The sequence below is a fragment of the Phyllostomus discolor genome, chromosome 11 (assembly GCF_004126475.2).
Source record: "Phyllostomus discolor isolate MPI-MPIP mPhyDis1 chromosome 11, mPhyDis1.pri.v3, whole genome shotgun sequence".
Lineage (NCBI taxonomy): Eukaryota > Metazoa > Chordata > Mammalia > Chiroptera > Phyllostomidae > Phyllostomus > Phyllostomus discolor.
Genome location: NC_040913.2, coordinates 74,564,071 through 74,587,752, shown reverse-complemented (window position 1 = coordinate 74,587,752; position 23,682 = coordinate 74,564,071). Strand labels below are relative to the sequence as shown.

General features: G+C 45.0%; 1 protein-coding gene across 1 annotated transcript in view; it reads left to right on the top strand.

The window, feature by feature from the left end:
- UNC5D (unc-5 netrin receptor D) overlaps window positions 1–23,682 on the top strand; it is a 221,152-nt gene that overhangs the window by 38,400 nt on the left and 159,070 nt on the right. The window contains exon 4 of the mRNA XM_036011105.1: window positions 1,179–1,282. Within this exon, the coding sequence (XP_035866998.1) occupies window positions 1,179–1,282 (104 nt within the window). The remainder of the gene's footprint in view (window positions 1–1,178; window positions 1,283–23,682) is intronic.

Genomic DNA, 23,682 nt, shown 5'->3' with positions numbered 1-23,682 from the left:
GCTTAATGTATTTATAAAATTTATAAAGATGTAACTGATTCTGGAGCTCTGCTCTTTACAGGGAACATATTTCATGTTATGGTAAGCACTGAAGAAAATTAAATCAATAAATCTACAGCCTGTAATTTGAGATACTCAATTGAAGAAAAAGACCTGGTCAGGGAGGGAGGGGGATCCTTTGCATCCAGGAGGACTGGTGAAACTCTCTGCTCTGCTCTCCCAGGCTTCCTAGAGACTGCAAGGATTTAGCTGGTGCTGTACAATTATCCAAGTGTTGTTATTACACCTCAAAGGAAGCAAAGGTCAACTGCTCTGTTGTTAATGAAGCATAGGCTCAAGTGGACAGCCATGCAAATGAAGCCCTTTCTGAACTGCCCATGCGTCCTTTTGCCTAAGAAAGCCTGGCTGGTTAGCAGACAGCCTGGGTGTCCGGAGGCTTGGTGAATTTTTTCCCCATCACCGGCAGGCACCATGACCACGGGCAAGCCAATTAACCTCTCCAGCAGCTCCCTTCCGTGTGTAAAAGGTTAATAGTGCAGCTTGTTTGCAAAGTGCCTCAAGCCTTCCATGAAGGGCACCGCACAAATACCCAGCATTTGTGTTTGGAGGGCATTGTGTTTTTTAATTATGTGTTTGATTGGGTAAGTTACAGATTTTGTTGTGGTTCGATGTGGCCCCTTTTCCCTGGTTACAAATAAAAGACCAATAGGTGATCTCACTCTATTATCATCTTCTAGAACCTGCTGGAAGGTTAAGGGAATGGCGGAGGTTACAGATTAATAATGTATTATTTACTTAATAAAAAAATATCACATGCATCTCAACTGCATAATAGCTGTGGATGGCAATTTGTTAGGCCAAGGGTTTCATCTGTTGCTAAGCAGATAATGCTGGCAAAGACTCGTGAAATGATGAGTTTGGTTCTTTCTGCTCCCCAGTAAATCTTTTATCCTTCTCATCAATATGGAGCATTAGGAACAGTTTTGTTAAGGTTTATTTCAAATGCGCTTGTGCATATTTGGGAAATTGATTCTCTCACTGTAGAAATCCTGAAACAAGTGACTTTTTGGTGTGTATTTAGGTCATGGCAGTAAGCTCACTATTTTACTGTATTTGGAGCAAATGTGCACAATGCTGGCCCGAGAGCTGAGTGTCCTCTCTCCCCCACTTCTTCGCAGATTTACGGAAGAACTTCGAGCAAGACCCGCAGGGGAGGGAGGTTCCCATCGAAGGCATGATCGTGCTGCACTGCCGGCCGCCTGAGGGAGTCCCTGCTGCCGAGGTAAGACAGACGCCTGGGGCCAGGCCTGCTCCCAGGAGGGAGGGCAGAGTCCCATGTGGTCACATGTGTGCAGTGGAAGAGCGGGTGGCTGGCGTTCTTGCAGTCTGGACCCAGATGAGAAGGACTGTGAAGGAATTGTGAAGGCAATAAGTTGGGAGAGGAAATTGCCTCTTGACGACTGTCTGTCGACACTAAGCTCTTGCTAGGCAGCCTGGGTAGGATCTGGTCTGTGTTCTCGCTCTTGGTGACCTCTGATCACGCAGGTGGCACCCTCTGTGTCCTCAGTCGGGGACTTTGGACACTCTGACATGCACTTGGCTTATGGATCAGTCTGCGCCTTCAGGAGCAAGGTCATGTGCGTTAGTGCCCAGGGAAGGAGGGAGGCCCTGGTGCCGCCGAGTTTCAATGGTGTTTGCACGGGCTCATTCTTCCTTTGCTCACGGAACATTCGGCGCGTGTTTATTACGTGTTAGGCGCTGTGCCGACGTGTAGGTGACGGGGCCACTGGTCTGTGATCTGTTATTCTTTCATCTCAGGTGAAGCATCTAGAATGCCGAGTCACTGTTTTTATTATTTTTTTATTTTTTGCACGTTTTCTGGCACTTATGTCATATAGCTAGACTAGAACTATCAGTAATAGGACACTAGGGTCATAGGGAAGGCTTCCTAAACCTTCCAGTCACTATTGAAAGATGTTCTGATGAGCTAGGAACACAGTTGTGAAGGCAGTTTTGGTGGGGGGGCAGGGTTCACGCAGGGGGACAAGGGATGCTTAGTACAATGAATGGGAAGCTTAGAAACACAGGCCTGAGCTGAGCATTACAGAGTTACAGCTTTGCTCTGGGAAGCCAGGAAACTGTCCTCAGAGCTGTGGATTATTCCCTGAGAAGAGGAGGTATTTTAAAAAACCAAATAAACAATACAACAGGAGACTCCGCTTCACATTTTAGCTAAAGCTGCTGTGAGATTTCATGGTTGAACAGACAGAGGAGCAGAAAAATGAAGGGGAACGAGGAGACACACACACCGGCATATCGGGGTGGAATGCTCGCTGGGTGGACACCGTCCCAAGTTCAGATGATTCAGAGAAACGCAGTAAACGGGCTTGAAAATTAAAGTGAACATTCCATGCATGGCATGAAATGATTAGAAAGGAAAATGCTTATTTTTTTAGATTCTGGTTTGATGTGAAACAAAGCGATTTGAGTTTCTTTTTTCTTTTTTTTTATTTTTCTTGGCCGTCACCCTGTTCTTTCCAGAGTGTGCCCCAGTTCCCCGAGTAGGGTGGCAGGCAGCGGGGTGCTCGGTGCACAGGTGAGCATGTCAGCCTCGTGGAGGACGCCTCCAGCGCTCCCGGAGTCTCACTTGGGCATCCGCAGTGCACTGCACTGGCTACCCATCTCAGAATCCCCACCTGCAAGTGTTCCATGCATCAAAATGTCTCGCCCGTGTCACACCGGCTGTGCCTACAGCCAGGCGGCCTTCCAAGCCTGTGCTGGGTCACCGCCGTCAACTCGGGCAGCACATGAGAGCCGTGAAACGGGGACGAAGGTCATGTTTTTATTAGACATCTGCCTGTGGGAACCTAATGTTCTCAGATGTCTAGTAATCAATTCTTACAGCTGGAAGAGAACTTTGATATTTACCTGGCACAGCCTTTGCATTTTAAAAGCAAGAAAACTGATGCTCAGGTCAATGACCTACAAAAGGTCTAGCAGCCATTTAAGGGCTAACTGTGTTCAAAATCTTTAAAAACTTCCTCGATGCCCTCAAGGTAATATCTCTGTTCTTTCGGTACCTTATGTGGCCCAACATAATCTGGCCTGCTGCTACCTCTGACCTCATGCTCTGCTACTCTGCATCTGACCCCCCTAGGCCACACCGGCCCCCTCACTCCTCCTCCAGTGCACCAGCCATGCGTGTATCTCAGGCCCTTTGCACACGATGGCCCCTCTGCTACAACATTCTTCCCCAGCTGTTGCGTTGCTCAGATATCACCTGCCCTGCGAGGCCTGCTCTGGGCACTTTATTGAATGTGTCGCTAACCCACAGCCCTACGTATGTATATGTTCAAGCTCTCTTCTCAGGGTTCTATTTTCTCCTTAGCTCTTATCACAAACATACTGTCTTTACTTTGCTTATTTTCTGTCTATGCCACTAGAATGTAAGCTTCACGAGGGACATTTTTGTTTATTTTTTTCTCTCGCTGTATCCCGAGAAAGTAAAACACTACTTCTCATATTCAGGTGCTGAATAAATATTTTTGTTGAGCATGAATGAAAAGTAGTTTTCTGTATCGATGAACATTTGAGGTTATACCAGAGCCTGTCCCAGACAAAACTGCGAAATCCATTACACTTTTATTTTGTTGTTTTTTGCCCATTCTGATACTAGCAAGTGAGTAAAACATTCTCTACCTGCTCTTTGAAGACATAAATAAAAAATAAACAAGTAAGTAAGTAAAAGAGAACAAAGGAAAGAACTGTAAAGGATGCACAGCCTGGTAAGATAATAGCCAAAGGGGACAGTATGCCTTGGTGTGTAAGTGCATCCATGAGTGTGCATGCAGGCATAAACACACCCGTACCCACACCCCTGCACACACATACACAGCACAGTCTACACACACATACACACACCCATGCCCACACCCATTCCTATACACATGCACACACACACACCCATTTCCCCACACACACACCCATCCAAACCCCCACCTACACTGCGAGCAGCTTCCTAGAGGCTGTGGGGCAGTTATGAATCACAGGACGTCAAGGCTCTTCAGGGCGGTGGTTGGTAGTGGGGATTCCGGGGGTGGGGGCTAACCTCCAGGAAGTCAGCAATATTCTCTCTGCCCAGTTACCTGGGAAAGGCTGAACTTGGGTTAAACTTGGAAACAGCGCTTTGCACATCCCTCCACATCTCTTGACCCTGTTCTCGAAGGCAGATGAGTTCAGCCTGTTTATTCAACTCATCTTCCATCTTCATTCACTTCTAATGGTGCTTTTCAGCTGCAACCACAAGAACAGAACAGGACGTGAAAATCTTCCAGTAGCCACCCAAGCAAGTGTCACCGAAAAAATATTTGGGAGAGTCGGTGAACAGGGGAGAGAGAGCACAATGCAGACATCTCCAAAAGGATATTTTGTTCTCTGGTACCTACCCTCCTGTCACATTTCCAAACTGTGGGCTTCCCTTTCTTTATTAGCTCCCTGGGGCTGCTGTTACAAATTACCACAAACTAGATAGCTTAAAACAATATAAAATGTATTCTCTCACAGTTTTGGACGCCTGAAGTCAAATCAGGATGGAGGCAGCACTAGTTCTTCCTGCAGGCTCTCGAAGACGATGCTTTTCGATGCTTTTCTCTCCATTTCTGGTGGGTTTTGGCAGCGTGTGATATCCCTTGGCATGTAGACGCATCACCCCAGTCTCTGCCTCAGTCTCCATGCAGCATTCTTCTCTCTGCGGGCCTGAATTGCTCTCTTCTTATGAGGACATAAGTCATCAGATTGGGACCAACCCAAGCCCAGTCCAGTATGGCCTCATGTTCATATCCTGGCTCGCAGTCCATCTGCAAAGGCCTCATTTCCAGAGAAGGTCACATGAGCGGGCTCCACGTGGGTGTGCAATCGGAGGGGGCGCCGTGTTCCCCCTAATGCACTTCTTATTCTCCACAGCACACAACTTTTTTCATTTTAATCCCGCGTAAGTTTTAGGAGTCCATTTCAGAGTCGGGCGGACTGAAATTAAAGAGGGCCATTCTGATGAATACCAGGGGCTGGAGGCTGGTTTAAAAATACGAGTTCTGAGCCAAGACAGGGAAAAGGCTTTGTTCTCCACTTTATATTTGTGGATGGTTACGAAGTGCTTCAACTGCATGGTGGAATGAGCTATTGTGGAGCCCTAACAAGCATTTATAGCATCGTCTTAATGCAGGCAAGCGTCCCAGTTCTAAACACTTGAGTTATTTTGGAATTTCAATTATTTATGAGTCAGTATTACCTGTATCTGTGCACCAATATTTACAGCTCCTTCCGTTTCAGCAATAGCCTGCACCGTAGTTATCACCACCCACATCTGCGGTGTTGTGGAAGGGAGGGCAGAAGGAGAGCAGAAAGCCGAGAAGAGTGGAAAGGGGAGGGGAGGGGGAAGGCAAGGGAGAACATTCTTAACCTTCCACAGTCGGCATCTCCCAGGCAGAGCCACCTGCCAGTGCCTGTCGTGTGGTCCTCAGCTCACAAAACGTCTGTCCCTGTGCTCGCTCTCTTCACAGTCATGTGAGGACCCTCCAGGTAATGCCTCTCCGGTGTGACAGTAATTGGGGACTATGCTCGGAAATCGATCAGTTGTGTATTGTCGCTGTGAAGCGTTATCAGTCATCTTCCCCGGGCGAGCCGCCTCACCCTGTCCACTGTGCCGCTTGGTTCCCTTTCTGCCTGCCTCCTGGGGTGGCCCGTGGGGCATCCCTGGAAAGGATGGTGGCTCACGGGGCACTTGGTTTCCTCCTGCAGTGGCCTAGGAGGTCTCCTGCCTGACACATTGAAAGGCACGTCGGGGCCAAGTTCAAGTCTTGTGAAAAGTCTTGCTTTCACAAGACCTGTACAATTGTCTTCTCGCTTTAAGACAAGGCTTGGAAACCAGCTCATCCACCTGAGCAGAGAAGGTGGTCGGTATAAGAATAGAGCCGCCACGTACGGAACACCCCCCGTGCCAGGGGCTGTGTTCAGTGATTTCTGTATGTGATTTCGTTTAATTTGCGGAGATTCTAGAAAGCTGTCGTTGTTTCCACGTCCATCTTACAGGGACTTGTCCAAGCTCTCAGATCGCTAGGAAGTCAGTCTAGCCTTAAAGCTCAAATCACCTCTTTCTTTAACAGTTTTTGTTTGTTTTTAATGAGACTGTGGGTTTCGGTGGTTTCTCCAAGCCTTTTGGAAGCTTGGGAGCCCCTAGGCCAGTGACAGCTTATGTGTCTGCTGTAGTTACAGTGTCTGCCAGTGCCCCCTTAGGAACAGAGATTTTAGCATTAGAATCCCTTCTCACTAATGTGCTAATCTTAAACCTGCTGCAAATTCTGTTTCTTTATTGGAAACAGGTAACATTGTGATGAGACTCCGAGCAGAGCACTGGGAGTAGGGGCCTTGGGAGTGGAGGGGCTCAAGGAGCCGACAGCAGGACGTCTGTGGACCCTGTGGTCCAACGAGTCAGGAGCCCAGGCTCACTGCTATCCTAGGGGACGGGAGGGGCAGGCTGTCTGACATTTCGGAGAGGAGGTCATGGGGAAAAGAAAAGGGGCATATAAAAGGGAAGGTAAGAAGACTGAGGGTGAGTGGTCTCTACCACATTACAGTGTTCCTACCTTTGGCCATGACCCTGACATACCTCGTCTTGAAGGACCCCGTTTGCATTCTGATGTCTACCAATGTCTGCCGCAGGGCTCTCTTCCATGCTGTACATCAGTGGGGTAGGGAAATGGTAGAACGAGAACTGAGGATTGCTACTGTGGCACAGTGCGGGGAAAGTATGAAATTTGGAGCCAAACAGACCCAGGGTCAAACCCTGACCAGCACACAGAAATACTATCCTCTAGCAATTTGCTAGCCACTCTGAACCTCAGGTTCCTCATCCAAAGTGGAAATGATACTTTTCTTGTACAGCTGTTGGGCGTCAAACGGAAAACAACTTCAAGAATATGTAAAACACTCGGCACAGTGTCTAATAGTAAATAAACAGTAGAGAGTATTGTGATTTTGGTTCTTCTTCCTCCTCTTCTAAAGTTTCTCGAACCTTCGATTCTCAAAGATGCAGGACCCTATCATGGCTGGGAACTAGATTAAAACTCAGGCTCTTGCAATATCCAACACATGTTCAGCCTCATGAAGAAGTAGGTGCTGCGAAAACCATCCCCCCTCACAGCCTCTCCTGCATGCGCCCTCTGTTCTTGCCCTTCAAGGTCACCAAAGGACAAAGACACTTAGCAAAAAGCTTCCTGCTTCCCTCTCTTATAATCTAGCACGTGGAAGAAGTAGTTACTGACAGAAGCTGGTGACTGTCAATATGTATTTGTTTATCCCATTTATTTATATATCCCATTAAAGAGTCTTATGAATGGTAGTGGTATTGTTAATATGAATACTTTCCAAAAAATATCCATGAACTTGAAGATCCTCACCAGACTCATGTAGATACTGGTTTGGATGAATTAATAGTTCACGTACTTTTCACACAATACCTGAAATGTGAATGGATGACAGTTCAAGTTTTTCTAAACTCTGCAAGCTCCTTCTGTAGCTAGATAGACTAGAACACGTTTGTCACTACAGATACTTTTAACCTTAACCTTGGGACAGTTCTAACTGGAGACAGCAACTTCAGTGTTTGACTCTCATTGTTTAGCTAAAACCAATTTGTTCTTTTCAAAACAATTCATTATCCCGCACTGCACTATTTTATACTCCCCAATTAAATGGAAAATCTATCTTTCATAAAAGTTAGAAGTTATGTCCAATGAAAATCCGACATTGTAATGGTTTTCCACAGATTAAAATTGTAGACTTCTCAATAAACCCTGATTTACTGATGTTGGCTGTAAAATGGTTATTGCTGTTAATAAACCCTATAAATCTTAACAGGTTATATTTGCCTTGGACAATAAAACTTGCCATAAAGGCTTAGTGTCTGAGGCTAATTCTGCTCACATCAAGGTAAACAGCCTTCTCAAAATAATTCCGTGTCTTTGAGAATTAAGGCCCCAGAACTAAGAAACTGACAGATTCTGGCCTTGAGCCGGTACATGCTAGGCACTGTTTTTATCTCACCAAGGAGTCAAGACAGAGCTGGAGTTGGAAAACTGGGGAAGGTCATGGACCTGCAGAGTGGGTAAGGAGAAGGTTCCCTTCTTTCCGTCGCCACCGTGTGAGTTCCATCATTGACGGGTCACTAGACCCGAATGCTTTTCTATTTTATAAAGTGTGCCAGGGTCAGATGAGTGTTAGTGGCCAAATTATTGGGGGGAGGGGTGCAGAGGTTGGATAGAGATCATTTTCCTTTTAGATGTCCTTGTGGAAAGCGAAGATTTTTTTAGAAGCTCTATTAATCTTGTTAGACTTGGTGGACATTTGTCATATTTTCTAACGTGTGGGTAATTTCTTTGTCAATCTTACCTCAAGATAAAAGCCAGAAAACCGTTTTCTCGTCGTCTTTGTGGTTAGGCCCCAACGACAAGGCATTCCCGCACAAGGTGGGATGAAGAGGTGAGCGGGGGTGGGGGGCGATGTTTGTGTGGGGACCCTCCTCTGGAGAGGGCAGTGCTGGAGGTGCCAGCCCTGGGTGGCAGCGGGAAGAACAGGCATCTCTCCCAGGTCTCGTGGTTGTGAGCCACGTGACATTTCTGGGATTGCTAGGGTGTTGCCAAATGACTGTCCCCTTCTCTACAGAGTCGCTGGACATTGTTTCTGGCTGCCTGGTGACGGGGCCTGGCCCCCTGGCCTTCCCAGAGGTTTGGGGCACCATTTTGTAATAAAGTCCTTTCCTGCCTAAAGCAGCCGGAGCAGCATTTGCTGTGGGCAATGAAGGACCCTGCCCGTGACTATGCCTGTGGCCGATATCTAAAAGTGGCCATTGGAACAAATCAGGACGCTCGGAGCTAAAGGCCATTTGTGGGATATGAATCTGTTTTTCTTTCTCTGTAACATAAGGAAGGAGACCAGAGAGCTCCCGAGGCCCTTTTCATCTCTCTAATGTATTCCTGAGATATAAACAGTGGAAGCTGCACACCAGCTATGGCTTCCTTTAATAATTCTGCTCAGACGGGTGCCAGACAGTCTCTGGGTTCGGCGTCCTTTGCCCTCCTCCCCGGTGAGGGTATTCCTGATGAAAGGCTCATTTGTTTCTAATGTGCTCGCTGGCATCCAACCCAGGAGAGAGTCTCATGACATCAAACTGTTTAATACAAGAATCACTAGTTATTGTATTTAACCTCAGTCAAACAGACTATGAAATGAGGATTTTATTTAAAAAATAAGACTTAATAATTCACTAGAGAAATGTTAAGTGAGGTGCTGAAGTTCTGAAGCACTGGGCCTCAGGTATAAATAATTAATCTCATTTGGTGCAGCCAAAGCAGAGAGCCTGTCTAATAGTCCGGATACACTTTGCCTTGAGGAGACTGACAATGAGGACCTTTGCAGGAAGCCACATTTGATCAGAATGTATATTATAACAGAAACCTAATGGACTCTTAAGAGAATGTTACATTGCTTAAATACTAGTAATTAAGTGGCAGTAGATTACGTCTCTAAAAACATTTCTGCAAAAAAAATTTTGCTATCGTAAGGGAGATAGGAAATGAAGTTAGTCACTTTTTAAATAAATAACTGATATTATCTGCAGCTCAAATACCATCGTTGTTAATACGGGCCCTTAAGGAAATTTCTTTAATGCACTGACGTTGACCAAATCCTTCTCTGGGAAGCTCTAGCACCTGCTGGGGAAGGAAAGGATGGAAACCGTGTGAAGTTCCTGATTTGCACATGTTTTCCTTCTTCTTCCTGGTCTGCATTCCTGGAGCGGGTCGGCACGGAAGAGGGAGTTACAGCATCCCACCTTGGCCTCTGTTTCACTCTCTGTGGCTTCAGTTACCCTTGGTCAACCAAGGGTAACTGAAGGCAACCAAAAATATTACATGGAAAATGTTCATGTCTTAAATTGTGTGGCAACCTGATCGGGTACCTCATTTTACCTCATCACATAGGCATTTCATCATCTCATATCATCGCAAAAGGCAGAGCAGAGTACAGTACTGCATTTTGAGACACAGACCACATTCACATAACTGTTATTACAGCACATTGTTATGATTGTTCTATTTTATTATCAGTTATTGTTCATCTCTTCCTGTGCCTAATTTGTAAGTGAAACTGTATCATAGGTATGCAAGTATGGGAAGAAATATCACATATATATATATATATATAAAATATATTATATATATAAGGTTTGTGACTATTCAGGGTTTCAGGCATCCGTCGAGGGTCTTGGAACATAGGCCATGTAGATGAGGGGCGGCTGCTGCACACTTTTCAAAACAAGGTAGACGCTCCAGGGGATATTACTAAGGTTGCTTCGTTGCTGGTCTTGCTTCCCCTTTACCCTTTCCCTGTACTCCGTTAGGTCAGCTCATGTACTCTGCCTTCTTTCTTCCCAAGCACTGCTCTCGACATTCGCTACAGCCCTATCTATCTCTGTGTCCTCCTCGTTTCTCCTGCTTAGGATGACCTTGACCTCCTCCATCTCTGTGTTTTACAAGGTGTGGGAGGATCTGTTTAAACCCAGCTAGTCTTTGACTTCTTCCAGGGCCATCCCAGCTGACATTGATCTCTTTCTCAGAAATACCTACTCAATGGCTGAGATGGCTCAAATGAGGACAACATACTTTCCATCCCTCTAAATACATTGCTTTGGACATTTTTTTCCTCTTCCTCTTGTATTCAACTTTTCATAACTGTATGGCATATTTCCTCAAGGCGATTTCCTTCAGGGTAGGAAATGCAAATTATACTTTTCAGTAGCTTTCCCATCCTACCTAGCAGAAAACGCAACTGCACCTGGGAAGCTAGTAGGTCTCTGGGAAGCATTGATGACTTAGTGAGTCTGCATTTACAAAATCACTGAGTACACATAATAATAAACTCTTAAATTTAAATGATCACTTTAAACTTTACATCGACTTTCATGTATATTGACTCATTTGATCCTTAAAGCTACCATTTGTGGGCAGGCAAATACAGCAATACCTCTGTTTTATAGAACCTTCTATTTCATACCTATACATGGTCATGGAGACTGCTGTATAGCTGACCTTATTCCACATGCACTCCACGCCGGGCACTGATCACTGAATCCTCCCAACACCCCTCTCAGGTGGGTGCTCATAATATGTCAGCTGTATAAATATGGGAACTGAGGAACAGCGATTGAGTAGCTTACTTGAGGGTACAGTGACTGAGTGACTGAGTGAGCAGTGGAATGCAGACAGCCTGTCTCCTAAACGCTACCTGGTGAAGCGTCCTTACGTCCAGGGCATCGCATGCTGAGCACAAGCTGAGGGGGTAGATAGCATGCCTGTCCTTAACTGGCCCACCACCTTACTTCACGCATTTACAGCTACCAGTGTTAGGTGAGCGGACGGCATATGTGAATGTGCATGCGTGTGTGTGTGCACACGTGCGTGCCTACTGCTCTCCTCTGTTTTGTCGCTGGGTCTACGATTCTAGGTCTGAGCCTTATTGTTCCTCCGTGGCAATTCCACCCTGCTATTTCATGACATTGGAATCTGCATTGCGTTCAAGTTCTGGAGATTGCTGGGCCGAGTTGCTCAGTGCCAGAGATGACTTTGAACAGACTTTGATGGGATGGAGAGGCACTGTTCACAAACTGTCTCTTTATCCTCCGCTCTCTCCTCCCCCCGCCCCTTGCTTTTTCTGGCAGGAAATTGCATCCTTTATTCTTTCAAAAACATAAAATTGTCATATTGTGCTTAAGGTTTCTCAATTTGGGAAGAAGATGCAAATGGATCAAGAGGAAAGGCAGTTGGGAGGGAAAAATTAGGCTAGCAATCAATCAATCAATAGTAAAACTGTACAGAGAAACACATAAGCAAAGGAAATGGGTGGGTTCTAAATTAACATAATGAAGGCGTAAAGCTATTTCTCTGTCCTGTGCCTCCTCACGCAGTTTAGCAGCAATAAACACTCTTTACATCCTGCATTATGCAGGAGTAAACGCAGTCTGGGAGGCCTCCCCAGAAAGAGCGGCGGTTCTGTAATTCAGCAGGAATGCTCCATGGGCAGGAATCAGGAGCTCCGTCCCAGCCCTGCTGAGGCAGCACGGATCTTAATGTTTCCAGGAAGCACCCCACACGCCACCCTGACTCTCTTAGCAACTGTCAACTGCCTTTGTTTTTTAAACAGAACTCAATAAAATGGAAGCCACCACAGTCGTTACATACAATAACAGCTTCTCGGGGTAATCCTTTGCCATGATTCTCAAATCCTAACTGCTGTTGGTATAGTCTATTTGGGCAGAAATGCCACCCTCTGTAATGTCTCCTGCTTTTAATTAACTGTGGGTGACTGGAAAGCACACCAGCACCATGGGCGATCTTTCCCATAACTGCTGGTAAAATAGAGCGTGTCCATTTCTCCTTCATGGGGTAATTTAGAGACCCGCAGAATAAGCACCTGCCTACAGGTACTATTGAGATACACTCAGGTGATCTTATTGCAATTGAGCTTCAGGTCCAGGATCTATGGCTTCTTCCTTTGTGCTGCATCGCTCTCAAACTCCCCCACTCTATAAAAACCTTAAGGAGCTGGGATCTGCTCCCGGAGCCACCCTAGATTCAGCGCACTAAGCACACTGAGTGACACAGTGACTTACTGAAACTCCCAGAGCTTGGGTTTGTATAAACTGCTGCAGCTCCCACACCACAGGTGACAGGCACAGTGCCCTAGCTTAGCAGCCACCCAGCTCACATCCACATGTAACTCAGATTCACTTGGTTCTATCAGTTAAGCTTCCAAGGAAAACATCCAACATTCTGAGCTGAGCAGCTGATAATCCCCTGCTGTGGTGATTTTTGATTTAAATATAACTGAATCTCTCTTGGCTCTGACTTAACTGAATTGGAACTGTTCTTTTAATTGTTGATTCAGTGTTGGCTTACAGATCTGGCTGTCAGTCCTCCCAACAGATTCTCTGTGTAGATGTGTTTATTAATCGTGTGTGATATTCCTCATCCCGCACGAACTGCCAGCGCTGGCCCCTGCTCGTTACAAATGGTGGTTTAAACCTCAAGTTCTGTGTGTGGGAAGTATCAGGCTGAGGGGCCGTGTGCTGGCTCCATGGTGTCATTCAGAGATCACCTTCAGAAGGAAGCTCTGGTGTACCGCCGCAGGGAGACCCAAGAACTGATCGGCGTAATGCCACCAAAATGTGACAGGCGCAGTCAGTCACTGTGGTGCCTCAGTTACCTGTGAGGCGAGGTGGTCGGTCGTTTGAATCTTTCAACGTTGTCATCTTTGTACAGCTGCCCCACCACCTTTATTCACAGCTTTACTTCCCGTGGTTTCACTCACCCCAGTCTGAAAATATTAAACGGAAAATTCCAGAAATTATATTCCATATGTTTTCATTTGCACACTGCTCTGAGTTGCATGACAAAATTCCGTGCCGTCCAGCTCCATCCTGCCCAGGACGTGAGTCACCTTTTTGTCTAGCGTGTCTACCCTGTAGGTGCTCCTGCCATTAGTCACTTAGTAGTCATCTTGGTGTCACAGTTCATAGTGTTTGTGGTCAGGTCACCCTAATTTTATTTAATAATGTCCCTGAAGTGCAAAAGTAGGGCTGCTGTCAATCCTGATATGCCCAAGAAAAGGCACAGAGCGCCTCCTTGAAGTGGAAAGGCGTGTGTGTACAGGGGAAAACACAGAGTGTGTGGGTTTGGTGCTGTCTGTGGTTTTAGGTGTCCACTGGGGCTCCTGGTGTGAATCGTGTCCCCTGCAGATGAGGGGGACTCCGTCACAACATCTGGGTGTATTTAGAGGAGTAATATATCACATGATAATGAACATTTGCATGGAAAAATGTGTCTCCTTCCTGATAGCCTGACAATTCACATTTTCATTTTTAATTAAATCACTCAAATAGTAAGCAATATGAACTGGTACTACAGAGGGGGTAATCACAATGATAGATGGAAAAAAAAAAAAGGAAAGCTAATGGAGAGAAAAGACCTCAAAGAAGAGGAGAATTGACAATTGCTGGGTTGTTTTTATTGTGTGTGTGCATATTTAAATAAGCATGTTTATTTTGGAAGGCATAAAGACATAGCTTTGGTTTTGTCCCTTCGACTTTTTAATTTTTATTGATTTATTAAATTTATTGGGGTAACAGTTAGTAAGATTACATAGGTTTTGATTATACATTTCTGTGATATGTGACCTGTATTTTGCATTGCGTGCCCACCACCCGAAGTCAAATCATCTTCCCTCACCGTACATTTGGCTCTCTTTACCCTTTACCACCCCCCACCCCCTTCCCTCTGGCAACCACCTACTGTTGTCTGTGTCTGTGAGTTTCAGTTTTATATCCCACATGTGAGTGAAATCATATGGTTCTTGGCCTTTTCTGACTTATTTCGCTTAGAATGGTATTCTCAAGGTCTATCCATGTTGTTGCGAATGGCAGTGTTTCATCTTTTCTCAAGGCTGAGTAGTGTTCCATTGTGTACATGCGCCACATCTTTATCTAATCCCCTATCGAAGGAAGCTTTGATTGTTTGCACGTCTTGGTCACTGTGAATAGTGCTGCAGTGAACATAGGGGAGCATATCTTTGCAAATAAATGATTTCATATTTCGTGGCTTGTGTTTATAGGTCATGTCATTTAATATTGTGATCTGCTGAGACGATAGAATCTTCATGCGTGATCCTTAATAATTAGCATATACTGAGGACTGCATGCCAGGCCCTCTGCTAGGCACTCACCGCATGTCCTCCTGTCTCACTCTCTCCGCTGAGCTAGGTACTGTTATCGCTTTCCTTTTGCAGGTATCGAAATCGGGGCTTGGTTTAAGTGTCTTCCCCAGAGTCTCTCAGACAGTAAGGGGCCTACTTCTTTTTGATTTCAAAGCTCAAATTTGGAGACCACACTACAGGTTCTCTCGTTAGTGACTATATGCACTAGGTGGGTGAGGAAGCAGAGGTTCTAGCCAGGTGTGTCTGATTCCAGTTGTGGGTTCTTTCCATTCTATCGCCCTGCCCACTCACCGATGCAGGCTCAGCTTTGCTGCACCTGACATCAGAGTCAGGGACCTTGCTTGGTGTGATACAGCTTTAACCTCCTACTACTTTCACAGACGACTTCTCTGTCTCAAGGCACCCAGCCTAGAGTGACACGTGGACTCTACTCTTGACAAACTCAAGCATCAAGTAAATAACTATCTAAAACAAAATAGGCTGCTTATAAAAATAACAACAGTAATACAGAAGGAGCATGGCTATTACTGTTGGCCAGAGTGGTCAGCCAGGGCTTTGCAGAGTATTATTCCCAGGTAGCCGTTTGACCTGTGAATGTAAGGTCATCGTGGTGGAAAGTTACCCAGAATGCCCAGGGCCCACGATCAGCGTGGTCAGAGCACCAGGTGTGAAACCACGTGGGGCCAGGAAGCGCAGTGAGCTTCATTTCAAGAGCCTAAAGAACTGGTGGGAGAGTCGCTGCGGGGGAGACCAGCGGGGGTAGGTGGCGTGACGTCACAGGAAGCCTTGTTTGCCATCCTGAGAAGACCAGATTTTTTGCTCACAGGTATAGGGAACCACGGAAGGGTTTCGGTTGAAGAAGTGGGACACCAAATGTATTTGTCTATCTGTTCTTTTCAAAGTCCGTATTTTTTTTTTAGTTCAAGGACCCAGTACTTAGTCTGCAGCAGGGAAACAGGTAAGAAGTTTTAAATACGCATTACTCTATGTCATCACTGGAACTAACCTTTTAAGAACTACGTACTTGCAACTAATTGCGAACTTGGAGAAAAGGCTCAGGAACCAGAATGAGAAAGCCGCAGCAGAAACCTGCTTTCAGCAGTCCCCCATGAGAGGCAGGCCTGTCTTTCCAAGGCCTCGTGTCTGCAGGGCCCCTCAGAGCTGACGGGAGAAAGCGTAGACAATGTACACATTTACCGTCACCAGCCTCGATGTTGCTGCCGCTCAGCAACTTGGCCTTGCCTGTGCACAGCTCACCTAACGTGCATCCTCCTCTTCCCTGATTCAGAACAAAGGCAGCAGCTGAAGAGAGGGGTCAGAGACCTTTATGTCATTAGATGCCCCCGTGCCAGCCCCTCACCTCTGCGGTCAACAGGGACTTCCCCCACCATTTGACAAAGCCTTTGAAGGTTTCCTTCGCCTCCTTCGTACGTGCTTCACATTTTCCTTAAAATGTGCTGAGATCTTTCTCTTCAGTAGCGACTTGGAGCCCATTAGAGGCCTGTGAAAAGCCCTGGCGTTTCGGGCTACATACCCAGTTGCTGGAGTATTTCGCTAAGGCCAGGGTTCAGGACAGACAAAGGACAGGGAGTGTCATCCTTATCGCTGGCCCGAGGCAGATCTTTTCATCCAGATAATGTAGATGTGCTCTCAAAGGCCCTTCGGTACTACACAGTCCAGGGAAAGAGCTTTTGTTTTCTCCCAGATCACCTCTGTGATTCACCGTGTGAAGAGGGTTTCTCGTTTCCTCCGACCCTTTCCCCATTGTCTCAGTCACCCTTTGCGTCTGCTCTCACCCAGTACGCATTCGTTCTGTTGGGCTTGTTTAATCAAGTCTCCTTCACGCTATTGTGGCTTCCCTTATCTGCTACATTTAAAGTCCTGGAACCATTATCCCTTTCATTTGCCTCCTTTGAAGTCTGAAATTTTGCTTTAAATCACTTCAGAACCTGGCTGTAATTATGCTCTTATTACCGGGTTTCCTGGTTTATATTGCCTTCCTGGCTCCAAGAAGTGACTACGGATCCGTGAGGCAATTGAGGACAGATTATATCAAAGATAATCACCTCCCCTTTTCTGCTACCGGCCAGTCAGTACTTAGCTGGGACTCGGACTTGAAGGAGCCTAAGACAGACCAGGGGTTCTCAGCCTCAATACCTTTGACTCCTGAAGCTGGGTACTCCTTGGTTGGGGGCGCTCTCCTGCTTGGAGAGAATAACAGCAGCACCACCCTCATGCCCCCAGACGTGACAACCAAATATGTCTACAAACGTTGCCAAGTATCAGCCCTGGTAGAGAATCCCTAAGCCGAGCCTTTGCTCCTGAGTAGGTCCGAGTCTCACTAGGATGCTGTGCATGGTATCTAATACAGTGGCTGCCATAGAGCAGGTGCTCAAAAACATTTTTCTTGTATTAAGCCCAGCATCAATAGATAGCTGTTACTATATGCCTGCTGGCCTGTGATCACGTTGTAAGCAGTGGAAACTGTCATTTTTAGCTCTCTCTAGCCAGCCCTTAGCAGAGTGCCTGGCATGTAATAGGCACTCAGAAACTATATGTTGAGAGGATGCTTAAAAGAGAAGGCACAGAGCTCTAGCAAAACAAAACAAAAAACAAAACGAATGATTGTATCAGCAAATTAGATTTTGCTGATTAATCAGGGAGTTACATGTATGGGGGGGCATGAACTCTGGAAAGTGAAGGATGAGAAAAATTCATATGAGACGTGGTTGATAATCAAGAAGAAATCAGTGTGAGGAGCACAGTGAGTCCGCCAGGTGTGAACCCTCTTCCCCAAACATCGGTTACCGCCTGCTTGCTCCCTCCACTTCTCAGAGGGCCTGGTTTCTTCTACATGACCTAAAATACACATTGCAAAATGGTAGACGGGCCTTAAACTGGTGGGTCAAAAACGCACACCATGGACAAATCTCATGCCCCCCCTCCCCCGCAGAGGAAGTCACTTCAAACTAGAGAGCCCACTGAACCATGTCAGAACCCCCATGGGTACACGGTGGGGAGCACAATGCATTCCTGGAACAGGTACCTCAGTCTCTGAGAGTGGTCCCTTCAAACCCAAGACATACAGCCTTACATCACAGCTGCACTTGACCTGGCTAGAGGAAATGGGACATATTGAAGGCAGGAGACCTAAGTTCCAGATCCCCTTCTCAACTTCGTAACTAGGAGAGTCACAATCGATTGGGATTTTGTTAAGTGGAGCTATTACATTTTCCGCTTGCAAGGTAAGGCCAGACAATCTCTAGGGGCCCCTGTGAGATTTAACAAAGGCTTCACTTACTATAAGCAGGTTATTAAGGGCATGGACCTTGCAGACGGGTAGAGATCGATCCAAGTGCCTCCTTTTATTAGTAGTTTGATTTTGGACTAATCCTATATATAGCCTTTTTGAACTTCAGGGTCCTCATGCAAAGTGGGATAATAATGCCTCATAAGGTTGCTCTGAAGATTGATTTAAATGAGATGGTATCTTTGTACCATTTACCTTAGTTCCTAACACAGAACTCAGCAGGTGGCTATTGGTTGTTACCAGTAGTAGTATTAAGTCCGCTAATACTTTCTTTGTTTTTCTGCGTGTCCTCAGCATACCACGGGCATGTTTGGGGAACTAGTTCTGCCTCTGTGCAGTCCTCACATTGTAATATGTTGTTGCTTTCAGGTCATGTTGAAATCTGCATCTATTATTCTCTCCTCCTAAAACAATTTGGTCCAACTTCATCCTCTCCCCACTTATCCTCTTCCAGCTCATCATATTCCAGTCAGGGCTAATGTATTCTTCCCAAACAATAGTGATCGCTTTTGGTTTTAGGGATGTAGCATCTGTTGGAGTCGTGTTTTCTCAGTGACAAACACATTTACTCTCCGAGGAGAACAATGAAGGATGGGAGCAACTTGATTTTGTCATAGCAAGTGCTCTGTACCAGTCGAGGTGGAAGGTCTAGAATCAATATGACTAATGGATCTACGCTCCAAGTGATAGAGTCAGCAAGAAGAAGAATAAATTATCACTCTCCCCATGCCTCTTGGATGGCAATTTCTCCTCCCTGTCCGATCCGTGACAGTTGTCGTCCCGTTCTGCACCGTGGCTGTCAGAGCGATCCCAAGCCAGGCCTGGGACGCGCTTGGTCCATACATCCAGTGTGTCAAGCTTTGAGTCATTTTTATGTTTATTTGTTTCCCTTATTACTTTCTTTGGCTGAGTAAAATCTCTATTACTTTGGGCTCAGGAGCGGAGAATGTGCCGTGAACACCCGAGGCGTACATTCTATTTTATTTTTATTATTTTTTGTGATGACTTCATTATTCCCTTATGCCTGAGTGTTTCCCACCATTGTTTTTCTCCCTTCCTCTTTCTTCAGCACCCTCTTCTCTGGCTTCGGCGTTTACTCAACTTCACCTTCTGGGAAGTGACTTCATGCCATTCCTTGGTCTTTCTCCTCCGGAGAGTGAATGGCTCTCAGACTTCCAGGTTTCACAGGAAAATTTGTCCTCTCTTTCCCTAAGAGGAGGCATCGGCTGAGTGTTGCCAACTTTCAATTTTTTTTTTTTCAGGGAAGGACATTAAGACATAGTAAGAGTCATTTTCCTTAGTTATTTAATTTAGAAAAGGACATTTAAGCACATTCAATCTCAGGATTATGAATTTAAATAAAGGTATATAAATGTATCATAGTGTTTTGTTTTTCTCAGTTTTCTTCTACAAAGCTAAAAAAATAAAGTCATCTTGGAGCATACCTTCTGTGAATGATTGACAGCTCTCTCCCTTCCTGCAGCACTGGCAGATTAGGTTAGGGATGGGAACAGGGCTAGGGAGGCATCTGTGGTAGAAGCAACAACTGAAGATCGCTCTAGCTCTTTAATCATTTCCTATGCATCCTCTTCATTGTCAGGAACGCCTTTCTTCACATTTTGTTGATGGATCGGCAATGGAATTAGTCCTGCCCAGAAGAGAAGTTCTTTTGCATTTTCATGGAAAGCTACAGTGTCATAATACCAGAGTTTATGTGGATGTCCTCTCGAGAATTCACTGCGGCCCATTAACTCGCACCCTGCCTCAAACACTAGTGTTACTGAAGGCACAGTTTTGGTCTTTAACATCGATATCAATATAGCACTCATTTACAACACACCAGACCTACGAGGATTGTTTTAGTTTGGTGTTTGACTCGCACATTCAGGCTGCAAGGCCCGAGCTTTGGAATCAGGAGACAGGAATTCAGACCCTACTTCTGCCAATCAGTGGCCATGTGATCCTGGACAGGTTCCTCCCTCTCAGCGGGTTTCCTCACTTGGAGAAATCAGAGTGACGGTCAGGCCTGCCTCCAGATCACTCTACGTTTCCGTGAAAGGAAGCATGTGAGAATGGCACAAAGGACTAGGGCGTTGCATGCCACCTAGCCTCACGGGACACCATCCAAACACACCCCCTTGTTCTTTTCTCATTTCACTGCAGCCACATGTTTAAGGGGAAACCCAAGTGGGACCTCTCAACTGCATTCACGGTACCTCTCCAACTTAACTAATTGCGGGGGTCCTTCCCTCCCCTCAGTCAGCCAGCTGTTTTGACCCACATTCCTTATATGCATTTGCCTGCAGAAGCCTCCTTGTTAATTTATTCTTTCCAAGAGGGCCTTTTCAATTACAGGATTGTTAATTATTATTTATCACCCCTTAATTATTGTAATCTACATGCTTATTTGGAGTGTGCATGTGCGCGTGTGTTCAGCTAGAAGTCTGTGAACTTCCGTGGTCTCTGGCCGCCTTTGCTCTGCCCCCAGCCTCGCCGCCGTCTCCCTGCCCACCCCAACCGCAGGGCGTCCGGCGGTGAAGAGCCGCACAGCTGCCTCACTGACAAACATAAACTTCCCGTGATTTTTGAGTGTTCTGCAGAGGGTGGCACAGTATTATAAAATATCTTTAAAACTCCATCACTTGAAAAAAAAAATGTTCAAAATGTGCCTTCTAGGTACTCTTTTATCAAATGTTTAACACAGGGTTTGGCACTTTAACGGGCTCTCCCCGATGTTCTAGTGGATATCTACATAAACCCTGATGGGTTTATTTACTACTGTAGCTTTTAATGGAAATATAAAATAATTTCTCTTCTGGGCAGTACTGATTTCATTGCAAACGCATCAACAAAATGTGAAATCCACATAAAAAGCAAAGTTGCAAGTATCACTAAAGCTGGCAGAGTCTGGTGCTGCATATTTTAGATGGGCTAGTGTATTTATGGTTCTTGTACACATACTGTAAAATGTAATGTGGCAGGATTGCTATATTGTAATAAAACAATGTGGTGCTTGCTGGAGAAAAAAAGGGGTTGGTGAATTATAGCAGTCATTGTACCTTGTTTCCCGTTATTGAAAATGGAGTATGATTATTAAATGCATGCAGTGTGCATTTTACACTCTTTGTTATAGATCTTGGTTTTTATGTGTGCCTGGAATATCAATATTTGCTTTACTTTTAAGGAACATTAGTTACAAATACAATAAGTGTGTTTCATTTTTCATTGAAGACATACCGGCTTCAGTCCTCAGTTCAGACTGTGCAATATCTGTCTCAATGATTATTGATCTGCAAACCCTTCGGAAAGTAAGCAAGGCTGTTTTTGTAATAAGCAAAGACGGCTGCTACTGCAGCTTTCTGAAAGCCATGAAACTAGAGCGTCCAGCAATAAATAAGAGTTTAATTAAATTGCTTCTTGGCAGATAGCAGGACTGTGTCTCAGTTTTAGTTTAGAACCCATGGGGTCTCTTTTCCCTCTTGATGCATGCATGTCATTCTCATTCATAACTAATGGGAACTGTGCAGTACAGGGGCAGCTGGCCCTGTGTTCCACTGTGTCTGCAAAATACCACATAGATGTTTCTCCCTTGGGCTACTCAGATTTTTTTTAAATGCAAAGAAAGAAGGAAATGTAAAGCTATAAGTAACTCTCAAGGTCTAAACTATGCACAGTACACAAGAGTCTTATACATGCTAAAATAATAATCATAATATCTTAGAACCCCCCCCAAATATCTGTATGTGTTTTATGTAGGATTTAGTTTCAAACTGTAATTATAATAAAAAGATTAAACTACAGCCTCCCCTTGGAATTCAACTCTCTGGTTAGCTATAAGTATCTATGTGATTATGGTGCTTGGTAAACCATGGAAACCATGCTCTTAGGCTAGAAATGAATGAAGATGATTAATTAGATTCTGTAAGGTGTTGCGTTTATAGTAGGGCACACATAGCCTTCAGCTCATTTGGGTTCAAAGCCATCAGAAAGATGCGAGTGCTTGAAAATGATGAAAGCGGAGTGAGCAAGGTACAATTTCCACTTGCCGTGTTGCTGTTACTTTCCCCAGAGCACCGGCTGGGAATATGTATCATCCAGGCATCCCCGGTGCTCTAGCAAAAGAGACGTTTCATTATTTCTCTGTACACGTTCAAACATTTTCTGATAATACTATCAGGCAAACCTACCTATACATGGGGAGTGTAAATCTATATGTGCAGCTGCCTTGCTGGTTCTTAATTGCTAGTGTATTCTCCCAGACGCCTGACGCGTTGGTGCCAGAGATATATTTACTTAAGTAAACGTCTAGAGTGGCTCTGAGCACATTGGCGAACACTTGAAACTCCTCATAACGTAACTCTCCATCCACAGAAACAGATGCCTCACCCCCACCTTCCCCAACGTCCGTGTACTAAGGAATGGTTACAAGGCAACGACTTCATTCATCTTTCGAAATTAAACAGATGCGAACAAAATGTATCCAGGGATTTTAAAATTTAAAATGGGACCAAGTGTAAACAGCTTTCCATTGATTTTATCAAATTAGTCTCTTCTTCCCTAATTCTTATCAGCTTTATACACACCCTCTAGAATAAAACCCAATGACCTTTCGGGTGGAGTTTTGAGTTCCAAACAATAACGTTTAGACATAATCACTTGGCTTAATTAATCCAGTAATTTCTCCCCGGATTGGTTTGATTCATCATCTTGCTATGGCAGAGAAGCAGGGGGCTGCCGGTTCTTAGCACGCCCAGGGCACTGTTACTGTATTAATTTGTCACTGTTCCCTTTGTAGCTGCCATGCAGTCTTTGGCCCTGGAGAATAATTTATGTATAGTATGTAGGTATTCTTCTGCCTGAGAATGCGGCCGTCTTTACTTAACAAAACCCAGCCCTTTGTTTCTGTGGAAACTGACTCAAGGTTTTCAGTCATCATTGCAGAAAATTCCCAACACCTTCTCCATTTGGTAAAAAACAGAAACTCTCCTTTGCACGCGTGCTCGATCTCTCTCTCTCTCTCTCTCTCTCTCTCTCTCTCTCTCTCTCTCTCTCTCTCTCGGAAGAAAAGTCTGAGTTTGGTCCATATGTGACAGATAATACCATATTTTATAGACTGTCAGATGACATCAATCGTAAGAAGAACCATTAATTTATAGACCACTAAATAAGACCGCTTTTTCATTTGCTATCAACTATAAAACTCATCCTGATTTTGAAGATGTTGGTGTGAAGAGTGTGCATGTATATTGTAGAATCAGGGAAATGTTACCTTTTCTCCTTTGGCTTTTTTTTTTCCTTTCTTATTCCTGAGTATTGAACCATAGAAACTTTACAACTCAGCACACAACTGCCTTAAAAATACTCTGAAATTAATTATTTTCAGAAATGGATTGGATATTAAATGTAGTAACCCTAGAGGGACAGGTTGTGCGGGTTCAAAAATAAGTTAGGTTTATTTAGGGGATAAAGAACAAGCTCGTTCTCATAGACACTATGAGGAGCTGGCATAATGCTGTCTCCTAGCAGGAGACTTACCATCGATATAATAGAGA